At 37.0% G+C, this 27,646-nt stretch overlaps 2 protein-coding genes across 2 annotated transcripts; one reads left to right on the plus strand and one right to left on the minus strand.

The window, feature by feature from the left end:
- Nucleotides 1–18,641: 18,641 nt before the first annotated feature.
- Nucleotides 18,642–20,336, plus strand: LOC149384683 (D-Tyr-tRNA(Tyr) deacylase family protein). The gene is made up of 7 exons (XM_089626046.1): nt 18,642–18,896; nt 18,960–19,051; nt 19,137–19,203; nt 19,285–19,315; nt 19,406–19,546; nt 19,887–19,912; nt 20,063–20,336. The coding sequence occupies exons 1-7, from the start codon at nt 18,771–18,773 to the stop codon at nt 20,120–20,122; spliced, it is 543 nt and encodes a 180-aa protein (XP_089482172.1). The 5' UTR covers nt 18,642–18,770; the 3' UTR covers nt 20,123–20,336.
- On the minus strand, nt 20,333–24,974 carry SNI1 (negative regulator of systemic acquired resistance (SNI1)). The gene is made up of 15 exons (XM_089626045.1): nt 24,495–24,974; nt 24,343–24,409; nt 24,117–24,210; nt 23,962–24,024; nt 23,773–23,859; nt 23,430–23,501; nt 22,818–22,899; nt 22,689–22,738; nt 22,403–22,612; nt 22,136–22,206; nt 22,000–22,069; nt 21,673–21,738; nt 21,233–21,388; nt 20,954–21,072; nt 20,333–20,660 (listed from the first exon to the last, which is right to left on the minus strand). Exons 1-15 carry the CDS (start codon nt 24,610–24,612, stop codon nt 20,588–20,590), a joined length of 1,398 nt encoding a protein of 465 aa, XP_089482171.1. The 5' UTR covers nt 24,613–24,974; the 3' UTR covers nt 20,333–20,587.
- Between the last annotated feature and the right edge of the window lie 2,672 nt (nt 24,975–27,646).

Here is a 27,646-nt window from a genome sequence, read left to right on the forward strand (position 1 = left end):
ATGATAGGAGATGAAACAGATGCGACATCTCGCATCTATTATTAAATACGCTTATTGGTGGGAGCCTTTTTTTCATCTCTTCACTTACGAGAAATAGACACGAGGAGATTAATCGCGTCTGTATTTCGCGTCTACAAGAAGACGCCACAAGTCATATATGTTTCTTTTTAGACACAAACCAATATACGCGGTTTAAATAACGTTAGTTTTAGAAATTGACAAAACATTCGGGGCTTTAGACCCAATTTTTTTTCGCGTCCAAATGTACCGTTGAAAGAAAGATAAAGTTACAGATAAATGGGGAATTAATGTTCAAATATTTGTAAAATAAATTAGCGATTACTGTAGCAGGTGAGGACCAGAGGAGCATATGCGCTCCTAAAATTTTTAAAATAATTTTTTTTAACTCATTTATCTATATTTTAACTCAAAATTATATAATTGTTTTTTCATATTTATCTCTCCTTAATATTTTTTTTTCTCACACACCCTTTTTTTTAATTTTATTTATCGTACTCACCCAATCAAGGGTGGAGATAGCTTGAGCCCAAAGAGGTCAAATGATCCCACTGAAATTTTAAAAATTTTAATTTTAATTTTTATCTTTAAATTTTAATTTCTTTTTTAATCCAAGTTAAATTTATATAATTTTCTAAATTTGCCTATGCTGAAATTTCTAACTCACAGTAATATTGTTCGGATAAATTAAGTTATCCAATATTGTGGTCAAAGAATCTATTGGCACGAGTTAAAATTACTAGAATATCATTGCCCTATAAAGCGAATGAGAATAAGTGCCCCGTAATCAGATCATACAACTTATATGCATGTTCTCTCACGATAACCAAATTTAATAATATTGTTGAGGATGAGATCAATACTATGGTTTGACCGTTTAATCTGGAATTAGATTCGAGACAAGGCTGTCAACATATTTCAATCAGCATAGAGTAGAGTGTATGCACTTCTAAGTTTGTATCAGTAAAGTTGTAACTTGTAAGTATAAAATTTGAAAGTTCATACAATTGACAAGTTCTTTTGACACCTGAAAAGGTGTAGCAGAATGCGCATCATGTTATTCAGCAAAAGAGAGTATTTTAATAAATGTTATTGTGTGCGAACAAAACAATCTAGGTTTACTCACAAACCTCTTTATCTCTTTTACTGACATTTTCTTTTCCCTAACTTTTGACTTCCATACATTTGGGATTGGAAGTTTATTTTTTGCTCTAAATGTGGGATTGGAAGTTGAGAGTTGCGACACGAATCACCAAGACGAAGCATGTTCAGTTCAATGGTAAAATCAAATAATCATATACCCATCTCTTATTTCTTTTATTAGGGATTTTATTTCTTTTCAATTTCTTGTGAGATGATTAGAAGCGCCCCCGATTATAGGTGAAAAAAAAAACAGTTTGCAGTTACTTGCAACATAGAACTTGCTTTTTTTTATTATTTTTTTTATAAAGGCCTAAACCATCAGCTGAACTTTTTCGATGAAGTTAACCAATCACCAATCACTTAGATGAAAACAAAGCTCTAAGGTAAGATCAAATAAACCCAGTTAATCGTTAAACAAAATTGTTTTGATTACACAAAATTTAAATAAAAACAAAATAATTATATATCTTTTGAGAAACTTTGATAAAAGAAATTTATTCTTCCACTTTGCCACAATTATTGATAATGAATAATTGTTATAACTTCGTATGCAGCAAGTCCATGCTATATAGTAAAAACGAGGCCATGTCTCCCACAACTCAGCGTACTAACTAGTCCGGAGTTAAAGTCTAAACTTAGGGAAGGTTAAAGTGAAAAAAAAAAATTGAGAAGAAAGGTAATTTTAAAGATTTTCAAGGTAAAAATATGAGAAAAAAATTAAATTTGGATAAAAATGTAAAAAAAAAAAATGACATGTGTATAAAACTTCTATGGCCAAATCTTCTCGTCTACAAAAGGGGCCAGAGCTCCAAGTCATTAATTAAACAATCAATCACAATTTTTCATCTCATTAATTCTTTTAAATTACTCTAACATTAATGGGAAAAAAATATTTGATGTAACCATCATGATAGATTAGATATCCACGTTGTACATCTAGGAGATAGAATTACACAAGTAATCTTGATGAAATGGAGAGATGGAGAAGACGACAATGAGTATTAGAAACTATTCTTGATGAAATGTTGATGCTTCCATGAATGGACATCTCCTCAGATGTATTAGTGGAGTGTTGAAAGAGTATCCAAATACTCTTTCCAATGAGATGATGGCGGTTCAATGGTCATCTAGTTCATATATATATATATATATATATATATATATATATATATATATATATATGTGTGTGTGTGTGTATTATAAAAAGGTTTCTCACATGATTATATTGAAAATAGCTAAAAAAAACACTCAGATTACAAAAATTAAGCTCAACAAAAATTTAAAACTCCCTTACAATAAAGATGAATAGTGGATCACAAACACAAATAATACAACAAGAATTAATAGTGACTTACCAGTATTTTCAGGTAACACAAACTAGCACTTGTTCCCGATTATATTCTATAGGACCTTGTCTTATTGAGATCCACGTCCAAGGGAAATAACTCATATCTCAAATCAATGGTTCAGATCTAAAGAACGGAAATAAAATCGCTTTGATCAAAGATCTGGATTTGGCGGTACAAAAATCAGATTCATGTATGGATTATTGAAAACAAAACTAAACAAAATTAAAATCAATAAAAACACTCTCTATTGGGGATGCTCGACGAATGTTGATGTGCGCGACGAAGACAGACTCGTAGCGGCAGGGATGACAAGAAACTTGACGGAAATCGACGAAGACACATATAAGGAAAAATGGAAACACCTCCCCTCCCCTTAGATGAGAGTCTGATGACTAAGATCACTGGAGTCTCAAGTCCCAAAAAAAGCGACGACACTAAAATTTTTAAATTCTAGTAATTTTTTTGGAGGAGAAGAAAGAACGGATCGGCCAAGACTTTTCTAGAAGGATAAATTACATTGCTTCCCCCTCAACTATGATGCTAATAACATTTCACACTTTGAATTTTGAAATCGTGCATGACAGGCCTTTAAATCTTACATTGTAACAAACACCCCCTATTACCAAGTTTTATGGACGAAAGTCGTTACTTTGATAATGTTTTAAGCACGTGAATTGGTATTTGAGTGAAATGATATAAATACCCCTATTTAAACATGATGAAAACAAAATATATATTTATTCATTAATTTATTATTGATTTTATTGTTGACCGAGAAAGAGTGAACCCAAAAAATTTGTAGTTCTTACTAAGATGCTTAATTTCACGGAGATCTTTCTAACAAAAGTCTCCAATATAGTTCTACTACTAGACTGAATGCTATGTTACAACAAGTTCACTTAAAACCCTCAAATCTTTCCCATCAAATCCCTCGTATTTTTTTCATCTCTTCGTCACCAATCCCTCAGCCCCAACCAAAGTCTCCTTCAACAAAGCTTTAAATTCTCTCTCCCTCTATAGTGACAACCAATGTGAACCCGAGTTTTTTGTCTCCTCCAAACTTGAACTCGATGTCCTTAAGTTTTTGCTGTCAGAACAAGCAAAACGCCGTCGTCTTTGCTGCCAGAGAATCGATTGTAAATCCCGTCGTTCTTTTCACCAACGCCGACAGAATCGAATCGGAAAGCCTTGCGAATATTGATGTTGCTCTCGCTGTCAATTCTCGCCTCTTAATTCTTTATGTTCAGGGGTTACGTCCCCATCGAGTTTTTATTTTTCTTCATCTTCTGATTTTTCTCCATTGATGATGGAGATGGATTGGATTTTCTAAAAGCTGATGATGGATTCATAATTTTTTTTCTTTTTTGTTTGGGTGAATTGTAGATTAGAAATAAGTTTTGATGATTAGAGAGAGAGACAGAGAGATACAAAGAGATGTATGAATCACTTAATTTCTGGTCTTTCTCACTAAAAGCTAAATGTTGTTCATGGAAAGAATATATATTTGTGTGTTTGCGTGAATTTATCGATTTATATAAATAAAAAAAATATGTATGTGTGTCTTATATGCATGTGATTGTGTATATGATTATATGTATAAATTTACGTTATTTTTATCAGAATATATATATATATATATATATATATATATATATATATATATGTTAGGTAAATAGCTACATTTACAGTTTACATTGCTAAATAGCCAACGTTTCGTAAATCTTAGGTAAATAACTACTTTCATATATTTCCAGACGTAAATCATAGGTAAATAGCCACTTCCATTTATTATGCCACGTCACCTTTATGGATATTTACCTAAGATTTACGAAACGTTGGCTACATAGCAATTTCAAACGTTTTAGTTGGCTATTTTCTTATTTTTTTTTTGTAATAATAGTGACATCTGATTCTTTATTATTTTATATTAATCAGAATAATAAAAAATTTAAAAACTTAATAAAGATAAAAAAATACTTTTTTATTCTCAATGGTTTCACAGCGTCAAGTGGATTTTAACAGTATGACTAGATTTGTTGCGATGAACGACTTCAAGGTCTGTCATGCACAATTTCATAATTTAAGGAGTGAAACATTATCAATGTCATAATTGAGTGGGCAACAGTGTAAATTATCCTTTTGAGAAATGGAAGAGATATATGGGCTTAGATAGTATCATATTTTTGGGAAATGGACTCAACTAGTAACAATTGTTGTCGCTCGTTTCTGGACAATGATTTAGAGACTCTGAATGGTTCAACCTAACGCCAGACCAAGTGATTGCATTCAAGCCTGAGCGTCTTGAACTCGGTATCCCGAGTACTTCCTAGCTGTGGTTGGTCCTTCTCGTCTTTCGTCGATCCTGTAGGAAACAGAAACGATGAACTACAAATAGGAAACAAAGAGGTTGCCTCTGTTTACCTCTCTGACGCTCAACATTAGTAGGATTGAGGTCAGATATAAGGGGTTAGATTGTTTAGAGTCCAAAGATGAGTGAAACGAGGGACTCAGTAGTTCGACAGCATTTCAGGACTCAAATTCGGGTTACTTTATAAATAGAGTCGGAGCCTCTATGTATAGGTGTAGTGTGTGTGTGTGGAGTGAGGAAGAAGGCCGACAGGGCCATTGCTTAGCCATCCGGTCGAGTCACTGCATGACCAGTTCGGGCCATTTCTTTGCCGTCGGGTCGAGTCACTACATGAGCGGCCTTTCCGTTGCTTGGCCGTCCGACCGAGTCACTGCATGACCGGCCAGGCCGTTGCGTGGCTGTTCGACCGAGTCACCAGCCGGGCCGTGGCTTGGCTGTTCGGTCGAGTCACTGCATGACTCGCCGGGCCGTTGCTTGGCCGAGTCATTGCATGGCTTGTCGGCTGTATACGGCCGTGGTGCATGGCCGCTCGGTCATGATGTTTGTGTGGCTGGTCGGCCCGGTCATTCGGGTGGTGTTCTCCCGAGCGGGCCTGTCTTTGGTAGATCTGGCTTCCGGGTCGAAGGTTCGGAATCGAAAAATAACATTAGCCTCCGAGTTTCTTGTCGAGCGTAGGTCGAGTGAAAACTCAAGACATAATTTCGTCGAATGTGTTCGTGACGATGAGACGACTTTGATGCGCCACATGGGATGGCCTAAGGTGCGCCGTAAGGGGCGACTTTGGTGCGTCATGAGGGACGATTTTAGGTGTGTCGTTAGGAGCGGTTTGGTGCACCGCGAGGGACGACTTTAGATGTGCCGTTAAGAGCGACTTTTATTTGTGCCTTACTTTCTTGATTGATCGCGTTGCGTATCACCAATTTGCACAATATCGCCTAGTCGAGCGAGAGGCTGCTGGAATAGATCTAGGATTAAGAATAATTTATCGCTTCTAGCAAGCGGCGGAATATAAAATATTCTTTAAAACATGTAAAACGATTTTACTACCTAGACAAAGTGCATGAACATAAAATTTAAAATTTAAAAACCATAAAGAGTTTTTACTCGGTACCAACCTCGTTAGAAGCTTGAGCGTTGAGAAGCCTTTGGAAAGGTTGAATCGCTCGTCTCCCACTTAGCTGGTCTCCTTCGTATCTTCTTGAATCCGAGTAACCACGATAGTTTCTACCACTAGAGTCTTCGAGTTTAGTTGGGATTTAGTGTGTGGGCACTATTAAACACAATGACTCAAGAACTAGTCTTTGAGCCAAAGAGCTAATACAAAATGCTAGGTCTAATGAGGACCTACGTGCCAAATAAAAGAGCAAGAAGAGAGAGAGAGAGAGAGAGAGAGAGAGAGAGAGAGAGAGAGAGAGAGAGAGAGGTCGGCCAAGCTAGAGAGAGAAGCTGTCAATCAAAAACTTGTTTCAATATTGTGAATGAGGTGTGGTATTTATAGGAGAAGGGATTGCCTTGAAGAGATAGTTTCCTCTTTTCTATTGAATATCACATATTCATGAGCACAATCTTTATTTCCCATTCCTATCATAATAATACCAAGGTTGGAAATTTGTTTCCTTTTTTCCTCTAGTTGGCCGTCCATCATATAGCACATGTGCTATAAATTTGTTTCCTCTTTTCTTTTTGGCAAGTATCTTCATGCATAAATGCACAAAATAATTTATCTTTCTCTTGATGATGACTACGGTTTTGTCTCTCTAGAATAAGCTTCTAGATGTTTCTTTATTTGTTCATAACAATACAAGAAAAACCCATGTAGAAATTTCACATAAAATTCCATAAAATGAAATTCAATCCTCAAGGTCCAATTATCCAACGTCGGCCGTGTGGATCAATTACATTGTCATCATATGACAATGTCCAAAATCTTATTTTGACATTTATACCATCTTATGTCCTTATGGACAAAATTACCCTTTAGACAATTTTTGTAAAATTTGTCTAGTTCAACACTTGAACTTGTTTTGACTTAGCTACTAGTTTAACAAATCCTACTATAATGACTTGTGGTAATGACCTCATGGATCCAAATGAACAAATCTTGAGCTAGCATGCTTAGACACAAAAGTTTACAAACATTTTCAAAGTTCTAGCTTAATGTCAACTGACTCCACTAAATAGTTGACACTGAAAATCTCTCGGTTCAAATGAATATATTTTCTACTAAAAAATTCTACTTAATTGTGATGAGTGGATCCATTGAATATTATCTATGTTTACCCTTCATGAATATCATCAACTATATGGGATTTATAAAATTACCATTTTACCCTTCTAGTTGTTATTTCCTCAACTCATTTGTCACTTGTGAATAAGTTAGAAACAATGTATTGACGAGGAGCTAACAAGTCACATTGATTCTTCCAAAAGAGTCATGACTCAATTTGGACACTGGCCTATTCATTTATTCACATTCCAAAGAACAAAGCATGAGGTGATATACATTGCATTTCAGCAATCTTGTACATGAATTCCATATCTATGAGATCTTCACAAAGTTTTTCATAACATCTTCATAACTTAGTACTTCATCAATATGTCTTGTCTATATTGTTGGAATTGATCTAGGGTTTAAGAAAAAGTTTAACGCTTCGGGTAAGCGGCGGAAATTTAAAAATTTTCTTTTACAAGTAAAACGTTTTTACTAACCTAGACAAAGAGCAAGCACATGTAAATAAAAACTATTATGAGCATAAATAATTTACTAACCTTTTTAGAAGCTTGAACGTTGAGAAGCTTTTGGAAAGTTGCAACGTTCGTCTCCTCTCGCAGCACGTCTCTCTTCCTTTCCTCGCCAACTCGAGCAACCACGAAAGTTTCTATCACTAAATCACTCGAGAGAAAAGGAATTAGTGAGTATGCACTTTTAAACACGACGACTCGAGAACAAGTCTCAAAGTCGAAGAGCTAAAACCACTAGGTCAAATGAGGACCTAGGTGGCAAAACAAAAACGAAAAATAACTAGAGAGAGAGAGGAGTTCGGCCACAAGGTCTAGAGAGAGAGTCTCTCAATCTCTAACTTATGTGGAATGAATGAAATGAGAGGAATGAGGTGGGGTATTTATAGGAGGAGGATTACCTTCAAAAGGTAGTTTCCTCATACCCCTTGCACGTCCAAATGAGCTTCTAGAAGCCTTTGGATTTGTTTCCTCATTTGCTTTCTCTCTTAGTTGGCCGAAATTGCACTTTCCTTCTAGAGGAAATTTGTTTTCTCTTTTTTATTTTGGCAAGTATCTTCATACATTAATGCACAAAATCAACTCTCTTTCCCACTATGGCATGAACGAAATTCAGCCTTATTTTCCTTGGGTTGGACGAAATTTGAGCTTCTAGAAGGAGCTTCTAGATGTTTCTTCATTTGTTCATGATAACATAAGAAAAGCCCATTAAGAATTTTCAAGTAAAATTCTATGAAATGAAATTAATCCTTAAGGCCCAAATTCTTTAAGTTGGCCATGTGATTTAAATTTCATTTGTCATCATATGACAATGTCAAAAAAATTTATTGACATTCATTTCATCCTATGTCTAAAAAGACAAAAATACCATTTTGACAATTTTCACAAAACTTGTCTCGTTCTTGTTTTGACTTAGCTTCTAGTTTAACTATTCCTACTCGATATGATTTGTGACAGTGACCTCATGGATCCAAATGAACAAAGCTTGAGCTAAACACTTGGACTCAAAAGTTCACAAACCTTTTCCAAGTTTAGCTTAATGTCAACTGACTCCACTAAAGAGTTGACACTGAAAATCTCTCGGTTCAAATGAATTTATTTTCTACTCAAGAATTCAACCAAATTATGATGAGCGGATCCACTGAATATTATCTATGTTTACCCTTCATGAATATCATCAGCTAGTCGGGATTTACGAAATTACCATTTTACCATTCTAGCTGTTATTTCCTCAACTCCTTTGTCGCTTTTGAATAAGTTAGAAACAAAGTATTGACGAGGAGCTAACAAGTCACATTGTTTCATCCAAAAGGGTCAGGACTCAATTTGGACACTGGCCAGTTCATTTATTCACACTCCAAGGAACAAAGCATGAGGTGATATACATTGTATTTAAGCAATCTTGTACATGAATTCCATATCTACGAGAACTTCACAAAGTTACTCATGACATCTTCAAAACTTAGTAATTTACCAATAGGTCCTGTTCGGAATCACATAGTGAGTCCGAACTCTGACTTTCTCAAATGAGAATACGTAAGCTATGAAATGACATGTCTCATTTCAGGATTAAGGTAAGCATGATGCAATTCATACGTAGTGACTTTGAGACATAAGAGGTTAAAGGGTTTGTTCTTATCTTGTCTTCTAGAAGTGCACTGGTCAATTCAGTACCTTCGGAAGATACCTAGAAGAACTATAGAGTCTCCAACTCTCAACGCCCCATAACCAGACATCATAGATTCTCCTAACAATCGTACTGAGGTCAATAGTCCTTTGACCCTTAGATAGCGAATATCGAAGTTGCTCCTTTTAAATTTTAATGCAAATGTTAGTAAAAATACTATTGTAAAGAAAAAAAAGGATATTTTTGTATCCATTTTTTCATTAAAAAAAAATCAAAGGGAAAAAGAATGCATAGTCCAGCCAAATTTATAGAAGAACTTCTACTTTATCAACTGATAGTGAGAAAACGAAATCCGGATAAATACCAATGGATATTACAGGTAAAAGAATAGAGATCGAAAGAAACAATTCTCGGGGCCCAGAATCAACAAAATAAGAGTTTGGGGCATTGTTATTCCATAATAGTTCTTGTGCATCTTGTTTCTTCATAGTGCATCTTCTAACTGCAAGAAACAACATTAATACCCTGTACTAAGGCAGATGAATGCTAGTTCTTCTATAACGACCGGTTCATAGCTATAATAGCAACAATAACTAGAAACGCATATAGCTCTTCATTGTCCGTTGTTCCGGTTCATATGTTTCATAGTGCATCTTCTAACTGCTTGTTTGTGCATGACATGAACTAGCATTCCAAGACCTACGGCAGAATAATGATGGGCACGTAGCTGGTATCTATTCTCTTGTTAAACCAGTTAAACCAGAGTTTGTTCATGCAAATCTACATTTGTCTCTTCGTAAGTTGTTAAGTTTGTTTATGGACTAAAGACTAATGTTTTATCATAAAGCTTCAAACAGACAAGAAAGAATGAATGAACGTTTCAACTTTTTATTAATGAATAAGCAATTACAAGCAAGAGTCTTCGTGAGACTTTATTACATCAAATGTATAAAATAAAGACTACAACTCTTCTTGTGGGCATCATTGACAACATATATCACATAGTGAATCTAGAACTCTGATTTTCTCAAATGAGAGTATGTAAGCTATGAAGTGACATGTCTCATTTCAGGATTGAGGTAAGCATGATGCAATTCATACATAGTGCATTTGAGAATGAAGAGGTTTTATTTTTATATTCTTATAATGTCTCTAGAAGTGCACTGATTAATTCAGTATCTTCATAAGATACTTAGGAATAACTATAGAGTCTCCAACTCTCTATGTCTCATAAACAGACATCATAGGTTCTCCTAACAATCATACTGAGATCAATAGCCCTTTCATCCTTAGATTGTGAATATACTGTTTTAAGCAATTCATGAAGAGTTTGTTCAAGCAAATCTGTATTTGAGTCTTCATTTGTTGTTAAGTTTGTTTAAGGACTAAAGACTAAGGTTTATCATAAAGCTTCAAACAAACAAGGAAGAATGAATGAAAGTTTCAACTCTTTATTAATTATTCAATAGTCGCAAGCAAGAGTCTTCGTGAGACTTTATTACATCAAATGCATATAAGTAACAACTACTACTCTTCTTGTGGCCATAAAAGCCAACAGAGGCACCGCACTTAGTGGCTTGAGTTCCCGTGGGCCATTGTTTCACATCTATCCCATTTCCAGTCGGCGTGAGAGTCACGTTTTGGGTGACTCACGCAAGCGAGACATGTAATATGATGAATGCGATGCCTACAGGTAGACGTTCCGCACCTTATATCAGGTCTGGCGGTTAGAACCTTGTTCCCAGTGGACATGACATCTTTTGATGCGTATGTTGCGTTTTGGGATAGGTTGGGTTGTGAGCGCCTTATTCCCAGTGAGCGTAGCATTTGTCAATGTGCGAGCCGCATTTTGGGTTAGACCAGATAGTTGGGGCCTTGTTCTGAGTGGGCGCGGCGTATGTCGATGCGTGTGCCACGTTTTGGGATAGGTTGGGTTGTAACGGTCTTATTCCCAGCGGGCGTGGCATCTGAAAGTGCGCGCGCCGCATTTTGGGGCTAAAATACCTTGTTCTCTGCGAGTGCGTTGCATAGAAAGTTATGGTGCATCTCATTGACGGTCTAAGGTGCGTCACATGGGTAGTTTGAGTATGCCGCATGGACGGCTTCAGTGCATCGCATGAACGGCTTTATGCGTCGAGTGGACGGCTTTAGCGCGTTACGATGGAGGGATTAGATTACGCCGTTAGGGATGGATTTAGTGCGTTCCATGGAAAGGGTTTGTGTCGGCACGAGGACCTGAGAGCTAACTTGTGGACTAGCATGGAATTGTCACGAGGACTTTAGAGTCAATACGTGGACTTCGCTCGACATCGACACGAGGACTCGAGAATCGAATCGTGGACTTAAGATATGACTCGAGAACTCGCCAAGTCTACATGAGGAATCTTGCTCAGAGTTGACACGAGGATTAAAGGCTTAACTCGTGGGCCTGATATTTGACTCAAGGAATCTCCAATGTAATCTACTTGGAGACGTCGGAGTCGACTCGAGGACTTATTTTAGACTCGACACAAGGGTTTGAGAGTCAACTCGCAAACTTGTCTTGGAGTCGACACAAGGACTTTTCATACAACTCGTGCACTTGAGACTCGACTCGAGGAAAATCGACTTGAGGACTTGCGCAAAGTCAACACGAAGACTCAAAATTCAACTCGTGAACTCGAGACTCGACTCGAGTAATCTTTCTTGGAGTCTAGTCGAGCATGTCGGAATCCACTCGAGGACTTGCGTAGAGTCAACACAAGGACTCGAAATTCAACTTGTGGACTTGAGACTCGACTCGAAGAGTTAAGAGTCGACTCGAGGAATCTTTCTTGGAGTCTACTCGAGGACTTGTGTAGAGTCAACACGTTGACTCGAGAGTCAACTCACAGATTTGAGACTCGACTCGAGGAGTTAATTGTCGACTCAAGGAATCTTTCATGGTGTCAACTCGAGGATGTCGAAATCGACTCTAGGACTTGTGCAGAGTCAACACGAAAACTGGAGTGTCAAATCGTTGACTTGAGACTCGACTCGAGGAGTTAAGATTCGACTCTATGAATCTTTCTTGTAGTCTACTCAAGGATGTCGGAATCCACTCGAGAACTTGGGTAGAGTCAACACGAGGACTCGAGAGTCAACTCGCGGATTTTAGACTTGACTCGAGGAATCTTTCATGGTGTCAATCGAGGATGTCGAAAACGACTCGAGGACTTGCGCATAGTCAACACGAGGACTAGATTGTTAACTCATTGACTTGAGACTCGACTTGAGGAGTTGAGAGTCGACTCGAGGAATCTTTCTTGGAGTCTACTTGAGGATGTCGGAATCCACTCGTGGATTTGCGTAGAGTATACACGAGGACTTGAAAGTCAACTTGTTAACTTGAGACTCGACTCGAGAAGTTGAGATTTGACTCGAAGAATATTTCTTGGAGTCTAATCAAGGATGTCAAACTTGACTCGAGGACTTGTGTAGAGTCAACATGAGGACTTGGGAGTCAACTTGTGAACTTAAGAATCGACTCGAGGAGTTAAGAGTTGACTTGGGGAATCTTTCTTGGAGTCGACACGAGGACTTATTAGTCAACTCGTGGACTAAAGAGTCAACTCGAGGAGTCTTCATTGGAGTTTACTTAGGATGTCGAAATCGACTCGAGGGCTTGCGTGATGTCAACACGAAGACTTTAGAGTCAACTCGTGGACTTGAGAGTTGACTCGATGAACTGAGAGTTCTATCGAGGAATCTTACTTGGAGTCTACTCGAGGATGTCAAACTCGGCTCGAGTATTTCTGCGAGTCAACATGAGAACTCGAGCATAAACTCGTGGACTCAAGACTTGACATGAGGAGTTGAGAGTCGACTCGATGAATCTTTCTTTTGATTCGACACGATGACATGAGAGTCAACTCGTGGATTTGTCTTGGACTCGACACGACGACTTGTTTTATAGTCGACAGGGTTTTAGTGTAACCTCGTGGACTCGAGGCTTGACCCGAGGGGTTAAGAGTCTTCTCAAGGAATCTTACTTGTAGTCTACTCGAGGTTGTCAAAATTGACTCGAGGACTTGTGGAGAATCAACACGAGGACTCAAGAGTCAACTCATGGACTTGAGACTTGACTCGAGGAGTTGAGTGTCGAATTGAGGAATCTTTCATCGTGTAACCTCGAGGATGTCGAAATCGATTCGAGGACTTGCGTAGAGTCAACACGAGGACTAGAGTGTCAAGTCGTGGACTTGAGACTCGACTCGAGTAATCTTTCTTGGAGTCCACATGAGGACTTATCAGTCAACTCATGGACTAGAAACTCGACACGACGACTTGAGAGTCCACTCAAGGAGTCTTTCTTGGAGTCAACACGAGGAGTTATCAATAAACTTGTGGACTAGAGACTCAACTCGAGGACCTGAGAGTCCACTCGAGGAATTGAGAGTTCACTCAAGGAGTCTACTATTATTCGTAAACTTTAGGCCGGGAGGCCAGGAGGCGGACAACCTAGTGGCCCTAGAGGCTGGGGCTTGTGGCCGGGAGGCCGGGTGCTTGGGAAGCCTCTGGCCGCGAAGCTTGAGAGGCTCAGTCAGCCTTGCTCATCAGGTGTATCATCGTTATCATGAGGCAGCGTTTAACTTTGTTGGTGGTCCAAGAGATGGAGTTTTTACCTCGAGCTAGTCGCTTGAAGATCTCGGTCGTGTCTCGACTAGTCGCTCGGCCGGCCACGGAGGCTGCGGGAAAATTACTCATCAATAGAGAGTACATGCCAAGAAATAGAAGGAAAGTGCAGTAGAGGGAACGACCTGCCAAGTCAGAAAATACCCTCCTACTAGCGCCAAAATGTTGGCGCTCATTTCTTGACAATAATTTAGAGACTCTGAACGGTTCGACCCAAGGCCGGACCAAGTGATCGCGTCTGAGCCTGAGCGTCTTGAACATGGTATCCCGAGTCCTTCTTAGCTGTGGTTGGTCTTTCTCGTCCTTCTCGATCCTGTAAGAAAGGGAAACGATGAACTACAAAGGAGAAACAGAGGGGTTGCCTCTGTTTACCTCTCGGACGCTCAACATTAGTAGGATTGAGGGGATAGATAAAGGGTTATGGTGTTTAGAAGCCAAAGACAAGTCAAACGAATGACTCAGAGGTTCAACAGAATTTCAAAATACCTTGAAAATAGAGTTGGAGCCTCTATTTATAGGTGTAGCGTCGTGTGCATAGAGTGAGGAAGACGGTCGGCCGGGCCATTTCTTGGCTGTCCGGGCCGTTTCTTGGCCGTCCCGCCGAGTCACTGCATGACTGGTCGGGCTGTTGTTTGGCCATCCGGCCGAGTCACTGCATGACCGGCCGGGCCGTTGATTGGCCGTAAGACCGACTTATTGCATGGTCGACCAGCTGTGTCAGGCCGTGGTGCATGGCCACCCGGTCATGCTGTTTGTGTGACTGGTCGGCCCAGTCACTCGGGTAGTGTTCTCCTGAGTAGGCCCACCTTAGGTAAATCCGGTTTTCGGGTCGGAGGTTCGGAATCGACGGATGACAAAAACTTTGATACTTTGGACCAAAATAAATCAAACTATGTTTTTGGACACTTCTACTAGTAACTGTATACCTATATATCTACAATTGTTGTTATTTGTAAACTTACAAGTCTACAATTTATGGCAAATGTATACTTTCATGTCTATAACTAATAGTAAATGTGTCCAAAAACATAGTTTAACTTATTTTGATCCAAAGTATCAATGTTGCTATTATTTGTGGCAATTTCCCCATAGTTTTTGTGAAAGGAGCGTCGTGGAGAGATTTATTATTTTTGGTGCATGAGTATACAATGTACGAGGAAGCATTTTAATTTCAAGTTATAAGTGTTTCAATAGAAAAAACGTCTATTTTTCATTTTTTTTTCTTAACATTTTATGTTAATTTATCAATTTCGAGGACAAGTGTTAATACTTAGAGATAATGGCAGCATATATACCTAAACTTTTTATGTTGACACAATCTGGCTAGTGTGTAGGTTTGCTTCAAAAAGGAATGAAGTTAATAAGTGGTTGCATCCAGTAAGAAAAAAGAGTGTTGGCAATAATAGGGAAGCACAAGCAAAAATAGCAAGGTATTGCCAGTCTACACTTGCTGGCAATGCTAAGTTTCAGGTAACGTTTCTTGGAATCGAGACTTTTGTAGTAGACTTAAGGGCTAGGGTATGCACTTGTAGGAATTTTGAATTATCGAGAATTTCTTGCCTCATGCCTTAGCCTATTATGGCCCGGTCCTCTGGATTGGATGTCATGTATTATGTTGATGACTGGTACAAGAAGCAGGCTTATTCTGCTGCATACATTGCTATAATAGCCCATGACTAGTCCTGATAAATGGCCATAACCTGGGCTACATCCAATTGTTCCACCACCAGAAATTGTATTACCTGGACAACCAAAGAAAAAAAGAGGAACATAAGCAATGATGAACCTCCTACCCGAGTTTATGATCTTAGTTCTGCCACAAAGCAATCCAGAAAAGGCCAAAGAAATCACTGCAGTAAGTGCAGGCACTCAGGGTATTCTATTGTTACTGGTCTTAATGCAGCTATTATTCAGGTACATTCATCTGTTAAAAGTCTATTTTTCAGTTTAAGTAATTTATGATAACATGTTACAATTTGTTGTTGGTGAAACCAACAAAGAAGATAGGAAGACCAGTGAAAGCAAATCCTGATCCAGAGACAATCAAGAGGAAAGAAAGGAGGCAGAAACAAAATGCTAAAGAGAAAGGAACTTGTAAGTCTAGAACTTCAAACTTGATGGGGCATGCACCAAACTGACCTTTTGTGGTGTCGTGGTGTTGTTTGAGTATCAGTACCAAACTGATTTCAATTTATATTTTGTTGTGATGTTTAAGTATCAAAATGATTTTAATTTGTAGTTTGTGTTGAACAATTTATATTTAATGAAATTGTCAATTTAAACTTTGCGGTTTGATGTTAGTTTGCATAACAATTACAAGACCAAGATAACATACCAAATACAAAACAGAAAAAAAAAAACGATCTTCATAAATATGATATTACAATCAAGATTACGGGCCCCATGACCAGTCAAAACACATACATACACTAAACCAATATTACAATAAAAATTAAAGCTACGAGAACAAACACAAAAACAAAAAAGATAGATCTCCATCTTCCACATATCTTCATTTTTTTCCACTAATTCTCTTCATCATCATCTATCATCCTTCGATTCTCAAATTCATGCTTGTTAATCCTTCTAAGGAGTCCAGTGATGACTTCTTTTGATCCTGTGCAAATTTCAAGGTCAATCCAGTGAAAGCATTTGCAACCTCCTTCCGACTGACCGAAAAAATAGAAGAAATACTCATACGAGAACTGACATTTTCCTTGTAACAACTAATGGATCTCCTATCCGTATTCATATCGGTCCATGAAGTTCGCTCAACCAATGGCACGCCAGAATTACACAAATCTTGAAACCTTGCCTAAGAAGGCGATCTCTTACTCATCGATGACGAGCTTGTGCGCGATGATACTCGATGGCAGTTCGTACAACGGCTATCAAAGGATGAAGATTGGTTTTCGTCGAACATAGCGTCAATATTGTGAGCTGGTTGTGAAGAACATGAAGAAAAAGAACCGGGACTTTTGATTTGGGATAATTTAGCATTATAGCCAACTTAAACGTTGAGAATTGCTAAATAGTCAAGGTTTTATAAATATTAGGTAAATAGCCATCAGATTTTAATTACACGGTCAAGTTACTAAATTGCCCCAATTTCATAGACTTTCTAATATTATTTAAATAAAAAAACCAAGTAAATCAGGAATTGAATGCGCGAATCGAGAGCATTAAAAATCAAATTGATAACCGCAACCCAAAAAATGGAAGTTCATTTTTCTTCTCCGACGAGGAAATCTATTCATCTTCTCAGTCATTGTCGTTCAAAAAGTTTAACTGCAACATAACAGAGACAATAAATATACGTAAATAAAAGGGTAATTTAACGTAAACCTGTGCGAAAACGACAGAAATATTCAAAAAAATAAAGAACCCCACCTAATTCAATCAAAGAAAACCCAACCATCGTGTGAATCGGTGCAATTTCCAAAAGTTTGAATGAAAAAATGAGCGTTTGAAATAAACTAAGAATAAACAACTATCAATGAAATATAACTAATAAGGAAACAATTTACATTTCAGTTGCTAAAAATAAGGATCCGAAATTAACCACCAAATTTTGTTCGCACTGAATTTCGGGATATTTGAAAATATTCAAAATTCAAATATTTTCGGATTTAAATGCTAAAAGGACACGCTCTGGAATTAATAAAAAAAATATATTTGTAACTAATGAGACCACTTTAAACATGTGATTTTTGGATCTAGCATATGTTTGACAATTTTTAGGGACATAGCCAAATGACTTTTGTGGCAATAATTAAAGTCTGATTTACTTTTATTTATTAACAAATTCGTCACTTTCTCTCTCCTACTTTTTTCAAATAATTTTTTTTGCATCAAAACTTCAAAATTTCGTATATTTCTCATACGAACTCGAAATTCAGTGATTTCAGATCCTACAAATTCGTGGCGTCGAGATCTTCAAAAATAGACCTATTGTGTTTGATGAAAAATTATGTTTAATGCATCATATTTACGTTTTCATTTATTTTTTTGATAATTTCAAAAAATTTCAGTTATTTTCATATTTAAGGTAGTAACGTGATTTTTCTACATCTATGGTATTAAACATGATTTTTCATCAAACACAATGGATCTATTTTTGAAGATCTCGGCGTCACGAATCCGTATGATTTAGAATCACTCAATTTTGAGTTCATACGAGATAGATATGGTTTTTTGAAGTTTTTATGTAAAAAAAATGTAGGAAAAAATAAGAGAGAGAAAATGACGAATTTGTTAATAAATAAGGGCAAATCAGACCTTAATTATTACCACATAAACATATTGGCTATTTCCCTAAAAATTGTAAAACGTATGCTAAAAACAAATTTAATAGTTCATTTTGACTATTTTGCTACACTGCCAAAAAAAATCTAATTGGTCCACGTCATCAGAGTGGCTATTTACTTAATATTTACAAAACCTTGATTATTTAGCAATTGCCAACGTTTAAGTTGACTATTTTGCTAGTTTTTTGTTTTTCTATCGAATGAATATTTACAAATGAGTTTTAAAATTATTCAAATGAAATGAATTAATGTTCACCTACAGATGAAAGCACCGTGTAAAACTGTTAGCATTAAACGGCAAAACTGTAACGGTGATACTGATATGAAACAATATATTTTTTTTCCGTTAACAAAAAAAAAATAGGTACCAATATCCACACAAAAAAGTTTAGGTATTTATGCTGCCATTATCTATTAGTATCAAATTTCTCATCTTAAACGGGTGAAATAAAGTGCAAGGCAATTTCATCAGTAATATGGACAAAGATTGATAACACGATATGTATCCCTATTCCCTAATACATATACCTGACGTGTATATATAACAACATAAAATTGCGCAAAAGATGTACGCATTGTGGAGTCAGTCGTCGCTGCTGGTGGTGGCGACGAAAGGCATCCGATTCGGAAGAAGGCAACCAATCAGAGCAATGAGAGCTGTCGTCCAGCGAGTCAACTCAGCCAGTGTCCAGGTGAGTCAAAAACTTTGGCGCAGCTCACAACTCGCCTCCGAAATGACTCTCTCTCTCTCTCAGGTTGATGGTCGCACGGTGTCGGAGATCGGCTCCGGCCTCGTCGTCCTCGTCGGAATCCATGACTCCGATTCCGAGTCCGACGCTGAGTTCATGTGACTACGCTTTTACCATCCTACCCCTCTTTGGCTCTTACATTAACAATTTCGACACTGATTGTTTTGGTTGCGTTTTTGGCAGATGCAGAAAGGTTTTGAACATGAGACTGTTCCCAAATGAGAGTACCGGCAAAGGATGGGACCAAAATGTAATTACCAGCTGATTCCAATCTCTTTTCAGCTCTTCTAAGCTATCTTCATTATTATTATTATTATTATTTAATTTGTAGGTAATGCAGAGGAAATACGAAGTTCTACTCGGTTGGTACACTCACAATAACTATCTGTCTATCTGAAACATTGATGTTTGCGTAGCAGAGATGTATGAATGATATGTATAATGTGATGCAGTGAGTCAGTTCACACTGTACGGATTCTTGAAGGGAAACAAACCCGATTTCCACGTGGCAATGCCACCTCAGAAAGCCGAACCATTTTACGCTTCTTTGCTTGACAGGTTTAAGAACTCTTACAGCCCCGAATCCGTAAAGGGTACATCTTTTTCTTTCTTACTGGTTTGATTGGACATTATATGTCAAGGCTGATCTTGTATTGTCGTCGTTAAATAAGTGTCGAAGAAAAGATAATTGATCCTCAATAGCAGAAGTAGAACTTGAAGAACTGATTCGTGGCATCAAAATAGCAATCTTATTCATACACTCATTTTATTGCAGAAGTTTATAAGCAAAATAAAATATGGTCAATGCCAGCCAAATTGGTTTGATTTGCGTGGCTTAAAATGTTATTTAAGAAAACATTTCAATTTCAAAATCCATTTTCTTGGAATACATATAATATATGTAGGCTAACTTCATATCTTGTTTGATTTCAGATGGTGTCTTTGGGGCCATGATGCAGGTAAAGCAAGTTATCCAGATTTCTTGGTTTGAAAATTTGCGACGGACGTTTGATAAGAGTCAATCTATGCTTGGTTTTGTTTTGATTGAAAATGGTCAGTTGTTTGATAAGATTCAATCTGAGCCTGGTTTTGTTTTGATTGAAAAATAGGTCAGTTTGGTTAACGACGGACCAGTCACAATGCAACTCGACTCGCGCGAACCCAAATGAATCTCGAGTGAGCTCAAAAACTCGAATGCTATCAAACCGCCTGCGTATCAATTTTTATGAAATCTTATTAGAAAAATAAATTGTTTTGTCTGGTATGTTCAAGCAAGAGATAATCGTTTGTACGGATTTGTGACTTGACAAACATATATTTCGGTTTTTGATTTTTTTTATAGAATACAAATAAATGATCAAACAGCTAAGATTAGCAAGCAAATTGTCAAATGCATTATGGCAGTACAAGCATAGACTACATTTTGATAATATAAAATAAAAAAAAAAAAAAAGAAAAAAGAAAAAAAGAAGCATAGACTGTACACATACATAAGCACACATGTGATGTGTTGAATATTGATCAGTCCTTAAGCAATAGCAAGTAAATAGTAGTAATGGCTAATGAAGAAAAATAGCAAGCGGCTTTTTTTATTGGTGTTTTTCAAGAACTAGGAATGAAAGTCAGGAGAGATCTTATGACTTTATCGAGATGATTGTTGCCGCGGTGAACAGCGTTTCTTTTCCAAACGGTAGAATCTCCATCTTCCTGCCAAATTACACGCAATATAAAAGTATAAAGCTACAAGTAAAAGCGCTAAACAATAAAATACAGCAATCAAATATGAAGTTTGTATATGTACACCTCTGTCCCTGAAGACTTTGAAAGAGCTATATAAGAGATCTGTCTTTTTTTTTTTTTTTCTTTTTTTTTTTTTTTGTTACGCGATTATTTATGTTATTCAATATTTCCTATTTGTTACTTTTGTTGAATTATAATATATGCAATGTAAAATTACAAGGGAGATTACAAGCAATGTAAAATTCAAGAATGGAACTTACTTTTCGGCTTCTCTTAAGCTTTTAAAAGCAGAAATAACATCCCGACACAGTTCTACTAAAGAGTAACTTGTACTTTCTTTACTCGCATCAGAAAGCTGGGACGGCAGTGACAAACAAGCCTAAACATGAAAACGCAATTTTGAAGGAAATTAGAAAGAAAAAAATAGCTAAATCTAATAGAGAAATATTGTAAGAGAAAACAGGGTACCTTAAAAATTCAAATATTCTATTGGGAAAGAACTGGTTACATAGAGAATGCGAGCAAGACAAAGAATATACCTGAAAACCGTGTCCAAGGAGCAACTGAAGTTCTTCGGCCCCAATTTTTTTCACAGTACTTCTCGTGCTCGTGATATTTGAAAGGCATTTCAAGGCACCCCGGAATGTGACATCATCGTCCGCAGGACCATTTGACCTGCGCGTCCGAACAGAAGGCTGCAAAGTTGTACGAGTTAAATTAATATTGATAAAAATAAGGAATAAACACCTCGGACCAACATGAGCTCAAAACAAATCATGAATCAAATAGTTTGAAAAGCATTTTTCTCCAAACAAAATAAAATTTACTTAAGCGACTATTTGAGCCGAAAAACCTCTTTTTTTAAAGAAACGAAAAAACCTATTTTTCGATATGAATAGAAGGTTAGGTGTGTGATGACTTGGAACCTGAAACACATTCAGTTAAAATGAAAAACTTGATATCCTTGATTCAAGCTGACCTTTGCAATATATTTCCAAAGATACTGAACCACAATCTCAAGCTTCCATTTAGGTTCCTCATAGACCTGAAAAAGATAAGATAAGGCCTTCCTTTGATGATTCCTCATCTATAGCTGGAATTATTAGAGTACAATAATATGACACTTGGAACAAAACTAAGCCCCACTTTGATCACAAGTTAAACTGAAACTCTTATTAACTTCTTCAAGGATGTTCAAGAGAAATGTTGCGGAGCCAGTTGAGAAAACAATGGCGACGTTAGCGGACAATAATAAACAAGAAGACGATATTCTATTTAGAAATTGTACAAAACAGAGTGGACTAACCTGAAGAAATAGGTGAAGAGTATCTGAATCATAAGTAAGTTCGTCTACAATTAGCTCTAACATAGGTGTTCTGCATAAAAATCTTGGTTAGACTAAAATAAAACAGGTACTGAAAAAAAAAAAAAATTAACTATACCTGATCCCATCAGATCGGGTAGTGAAACCTTCCAAATCTGCTTTTTTCTTAGATTCATCAAGCTTCATAACCTAAAAAGGCATATAAAGTTAATTGGACTATGATTGGACCTAAGGCATAAAAATTAATTAGTTATTCCAGCTCAAAGGGAATATTGAATTAGTTTGGGTAAGCCTCTTAGCGTTTTGGGAGAGGAACGCGCCTCTCGAATAACCATTTGTCTTGTATTTTTCTTAGCGTTTTTCAATGGAATTTGATAAAACTCACCATTGTGATAAACTTCTGCAAGGCAATGCAGGCGTTCTTTCGAACCTCCGCTAAAGCAATCAGCGCAGCCGAATCATCAGCTGATTTCACGAGGCCACTCTCTTGATTCATCATATCATCATCGCTAAATGAAGCAGAAATTTCGTAGAGCCGACACATAACAGTAAAGCACTCTTTCACTAAGCTCTTGTAGTTCAGTCTTCTTGATCCCTACAACACGATATGGATACGTACAATCAAACAACGTCCCTGTTATTTAGTTTGCGAGAAAAAAGTTTCTTTATACCAAAAGCATGTTGAGCAAAGATTCCTTTAAAAAGTTCCACTCTGTCGTTCCTGCAAATACCGAAACAGATATTATTTTCATTTCCCTGTTATGAAAAAAAACAAAAGAAATGATCATATGCAATCTAACCTTCGTACGCGGTGTTGCGGGGCACAAAATCGTTTTCAAGTACATCGGCAAGATGTTGAAACAACAAAAGGCTTCGCACAGACTGCGGCGTATAATCATCGGTATAGAATTAGGCTTTTGAATAAAGAAATCAGTACTAACTTTGAAACATTGGAAGAAGAAACAAAACATCATTAAGGACGAGAGGTGGAATCTACAAAGCTTGATCGATAGTCTGAATCACTGTATAGCCTTTGGCTTTTCTCTTCTTGTTCTGAGTTTAAGTCTTTTTCTTTGGCTGATTTGGCTAGGGATTGGTCCAGTGCTTTGTAACGGTCTGTTTTCGGGTTTTATGTTTTATTTCGTTTTAGTTCTCTGAACTCTTTTGTATTGTACTTCGGCTATGCCATGTTGAATGAATAAAGTCCCGATGTTTCTTTAAAAAAAAAAAAAAGAAACAAAACATCATTGAGTTTTAATTTTTTTTTTTTTTTTTAGCTGTGGTTTTGATAATGCAGCAATGGCTAAGCTTTGATAGAGGAATAAAATCTGCCTCGTATTTAAATGCGGAAACATGTCATTCTCACCTAATTCAATAGGACGACAAAAATTAAAAAAGCCATCTGAACTAACCTCTATATCACACTTTTGAATATTCGTCTCGTCCACAGATTCAACAAGTTCTTGTATCAAGAGTTGAAACCCCTGTTATATTTGCAAAAATAATATAATAATAATATAAAGAAATTAATTGTTGTGCTTATGCTATTAAAGATATCAAGCATACTAGATAGAGGCCAGAAGTAAATCCTGCGTAAGAGATGAAAGTCTAAGCTTAAATTTACAGCAAACATTACTAACAGTACCCATTATCCTATATTTTGCAATATCCGAATACTTAGACATGTGACAAAGAAATGAAATAGATGCTCGCAGTCATAGACGCTTGATAAACTAAAAGAGCGGAATAACTCACATAAGAGTCTAAAGCTCCATCTTTGTCGTTACCTGCTTCTCTATGGCCAGCGTTGAGCTCCGCTGAAACAAGAATCGGTGTCCAATCCTAGTGCCAAAAAAACAAACTCAAACTAAGCAATTCCAATGGCATCATCGTAGACAAAATAGTTTCGATGGGCCGGGGAATATTGTAATGAATTTCAAGTACCTTTTTAATTACAACCAGTTCTGGGACAGTGTCATTACTGGACAAAAGCACGTGGGGGAATGACTGTTTCCAACAACAAAAAAATCAAGGTCTGAGCTTTTTAATTATAGGAGCCATGAAATCAGCATGAAAATATAAGATTTTGTCTGCGAGACCTTATCCAACTCTTCCAAAAGTTGATGACTTGCCATAATCAATTCCAAAGTCTTCCCAATCCTTAGGATTCTGAAGACCTCCTGAAGAATTTTGCTTAAGCACAAACAACACTGACATCTCAATCATATGTTTGGCTTGAAATAAATTAAGGGAATGAAAGGTCTAATCTAATCAACAACCAACGACCAGACAGAGATTAAGGGGGGATTCAAAGAAGTGGGATACCCAGTTGGTGGAGTCCCATATTTCGAGAGAATTGAAATGGCGCGAACAGCTCTGAGAAAAGCAATTCCTAAATGAAAGTACAATTCGATAATTTTAGGTTTACTTAGAAGAATCAGTAAAAAGAAAAGAAAAGTGTCCTGGATAGAACGTACTGTCTTCGTTAGCGTCGTTGGTGTGCTTAGCTCCTGAAGCGTTGACGATGGCTAAGATGTTCTCTTCCTCAAATTCTATTCCTTTGCCTTTCCTACTACTTCCCTTGTTCCCGTCCATTTTTTTTCCTCTCTCTCAATGAAACCCTGGCCTGCGCGATTAGAAATAGAACCCCTCTCTCTCTCTCTCTCTCTCTCTCTCTCTCTCTCTCTCTCTCTCTCTCTCTTCTTTTGGCGGGAGTTGAGAGAAATAAGAAAACGACGACATCCGCCTCAAAACGACATCATAGAAAACACAAACATTTTTTTAGGGTAATTTAAACTCACTACTTAATTGGAGGGCGATGATAGTTGAGGTCAGGAGTTAAATCCATGCTGATAATAAATAGTCAGTGGAGTCCATTTTAAAATCAGGATCGCATCTATGGTCTTTGTATTTTTTTTTTATTTGAACATTATTTTAATTGAAATGACGCACGCTTTACCGGAATGACCACCAAAACAAACAAATAATTAACTAGAGGGCCAACCAAGCCCTTTACATACATGCCTCTCAAGATTCATTAGAGGTCCAACCAAACCCTCTACTAGGAAACATGATCGTTAATTCGGTGGTTCTACCGACCATCCTCATCTTAGGAAGATTGAATTTTTGCATACATTTTACCATGTCGGTGGCAAAGACAAAGAGAGAATGTGAAGTACCATCTTCACCACTGTAAGATATCCACTTTGGTATGTTGTGTGTGATAAATAAAAAAATATCGAGAAAACGGATTTGAAAATACTTGAGCGTTGAAATAGAATTTCGTGCTTGAGAACGACAGAAATATTAAAGAATTTTCTCAAAAGAATGAGAATAAACCGAGAATGGAAAATTAAAGATTTGAAGGTCCACGAAGTTTTAGAATATTTTCATGAATTTGTAAAGGATCGCGGGAGTGAAAATAAATTCTAACGACTTTAAATAATTTCCACATGGAATGAATTTGAAAGAAAATTATTTGATTAATTTTATTGTCATATTTTTCATCTCCCGGAAAAGAAACAGAATGAAAAGGATCCATTTGCAACAGTTTTAGAAAAATATTAGTTTGTGGAGTAAATTATGAGTCAGAATTAAGGAGTGATTTAATGAGAAAATAAATAAGAGTTTATTTGCAATTTTCGAGACTTCACTCAGCCTTATCCTTTAAAACAACCGACAATCTTCTTTTCTAAATCGATAAGACGAACAATTAGACTGAAAAAGCAGAAGGAACACGTAGAGGATTGAACGAGAGAAAATTCGCGAAGAGAGAAAAAGTGAGAACATGCGAACGAGAAAGAGAGAGTACGGGCAAACGAGAGAGAGAGAGAGAGAGAGAGAGAGAACGGGCGAACGAGAAAGTGAAAGCGAGGAAACCAGACTTCGTCTAAGGTTTCCAGCGGTGACTCAAGGCGGATCAAAGGATTTTAAACCTCGTGGGGGTTCATCTTCGTATCAATGAGCCTGCTAGCTAGGAGTCTTTTGTGGGAAGATCTTAGGTTAAATTGGAGTTCTATTTTCTAATCTTGGTCAAGGTAAGTAGAAACATTTCAATCATAACACAAAAACGATGTGTTGTGTGTGTGTTTACTTATGTGCTTGCATTTACATGAAACTATGTGTGATTATCGCATTTATTGCAGTTACATACATGCGCATCTCATCTAAAAAGAGGAAAGAGTTTACGAGAAATGAGGTTTTAAAAACAAACGTGTGTGGTGTGGGGGTTAGTTGTGGGCTCGTGAGATAGGATCGGCATGAACTTGTCGAACTATTTGTAGTATTGGTTACCTTACGGTTCAAGCGTCGAAGCATTTGTAGTATTTGCTACCTTAGGCTTTGACGTCGGGTTATAGTCAAACCATTTGTAGTATTAGTTACCTTATGGTTCGATCGTCGAATCATTTGTAGTATTGGTTACTTTCTTGACCTCACGAGCCTATCGAACCATTTGTAGTATTGGTTATCTTATGGTATCGACCATCGAACCATTTGTAGTATTGGTTACGTTATGGTTTTGATGAGCAAGAACGAACCTCCATCATCACACACCAAGCGCGCAGTTAAAAAGAGTTTTCAAATGAGAAAGGCTAAGAAACTGTATGTTTGAAAATGAAAAATCACATCATATGCAATGTTTCCGCTTACTGAGCGTCCGCTCACTCGTTTTTGTGATACAAGTGAGGAGTGTGCATAAGATATGTAAATACATTAGCGGGTTGACTTGAGAACAGCTCCACGCGGATGATACTTCGTATATGGACTATTTTGAGTCTTATATGTTGGTTTCTAAGCTAAGTTGGAAAAGATTTTATAATGTTTTGTGACGTCGGTGTAAAGCTTGAAGATTGTGTCAGTAACTTATTATATTTTTTTAAGACATAGATGTTTGTGTAAGCTATATGTTTCTAGACCTTAAGTATGTCAATAATCGTTTGGTGTGTAGATACAAAAAGTTGTCACAACATCGAGTCGTTTATCATTTCACTTTGTAAAAAAAATTGTCATAAGTTTAGTTTAGTTAATAAACGACTCGTCAGAGTGTGATAAAGTTTGGTATCATAGCACAGGTAAAAAAAATCGATTTTGTAGACTGTCCATATACAAGTACTGTCGAGTGGAGACGCGATACCAGAAAAAGGCATTTAACTACAGTTCTTTTTTAGAAGTCGACGAGTTTGCCTTAAATCAATGTCTTTTAAAGTAGACAACGGTCATCTATTTTTAGGGGTTTGTTAGACTCCATTCAAGTATAAAACTGTAGAGATTATAGCAAATGTTGTCAATGGTGCCCACAAGAAGAGTAGTAGTGTCTATTGTATACATTTGATGTAATATGGTCTCACGAAGACTCTTGCTTGTAACTGCTGAATTATTAATGAAAGTCGAAACGTTCATTCATTCTTCCTTGTCTGTTTGAAGCTTTATGATAAACCATAGTCTTTAGTCCTTAAACAAACCTAACAACAAATGAAGAGTCAAATATATATTTGCATGAACAAACTCTTCATGGTTTGCTTAAAACAGTATATTCGCAATATAAGGGTCAAAGGGCTATTGATCCCAGTATGATTGCTTAAAATAACATGTGCTTGCTCTTTGTCTAGGTTAGTAAAAATCGTTTTTA

Source organism: Urtica dioica, chromosome 9 (assembly GCF_054948205.1).
Source record: "Urtica dioica subsp. dioica isolate 48M chromosome 9, U.dioica_male_clone48M_v1_H2, whole genome shotgun sequence".
Taxonomy (NCBI): Eukaryota; Viridiplantae; Streptophyta; class Magnoliopsida; order Rosales; family Urticaceae; genus Urtica; species Urtica dioica.

What these genes read in the sequence shown, in the direction of transcription:
- SNI1 (XM_089626045.1), bottom strand. Translation starts at nt 24,612, where the DNA reads ATGGACGGGAACAAGGGAAGTAGTAGGAAAGGCAAAGGAATAGAATTT. An exon ending in CCGCAACACCGCGTACGAAG is followed by an intron (nt 22,739 to 22,817) that starts GTTAGATTGCAT and finishes CGGTATTTGCAG; the next exon opens with GAACGACAGAGTGGAACTTT. An exon ending in TTTGGAAATATATTGCAAAG is followed by an intron (nt 21,389 to 21,672) that starts GTCAGCTTGAAT and finishes ACAACTTTGCAG; the next exon opens with CCTTCTGTTCGGACGCGCAG.
- LOC149384683 (XM_089626046.1), top strand. Translation starts at nt 18,771, where the DNA reads ATGTACGCATTGTGGAGTCAGTCGTCGCTGCTGGTGGTGGCGACGAAA. An exon ending in TCAACTCAGCCAGTGTCCAG is followed by an intron (nt 18,897 to 18,959) that starts GTGAGTCAAAAA and finishes TCTCTCTCTCAG; the next exon opens with GTTGATGGTCGCACGGTGTC. An exon ending in GAGTCCGACGCTGAGTTCAT is followed by an intron (nt 19,052 to 19,136) that starts GTGACTACGCTT and finishes CGTTTTTGGCAG; the next exon opens with ATGCAGAAAGGTTTTGAACA.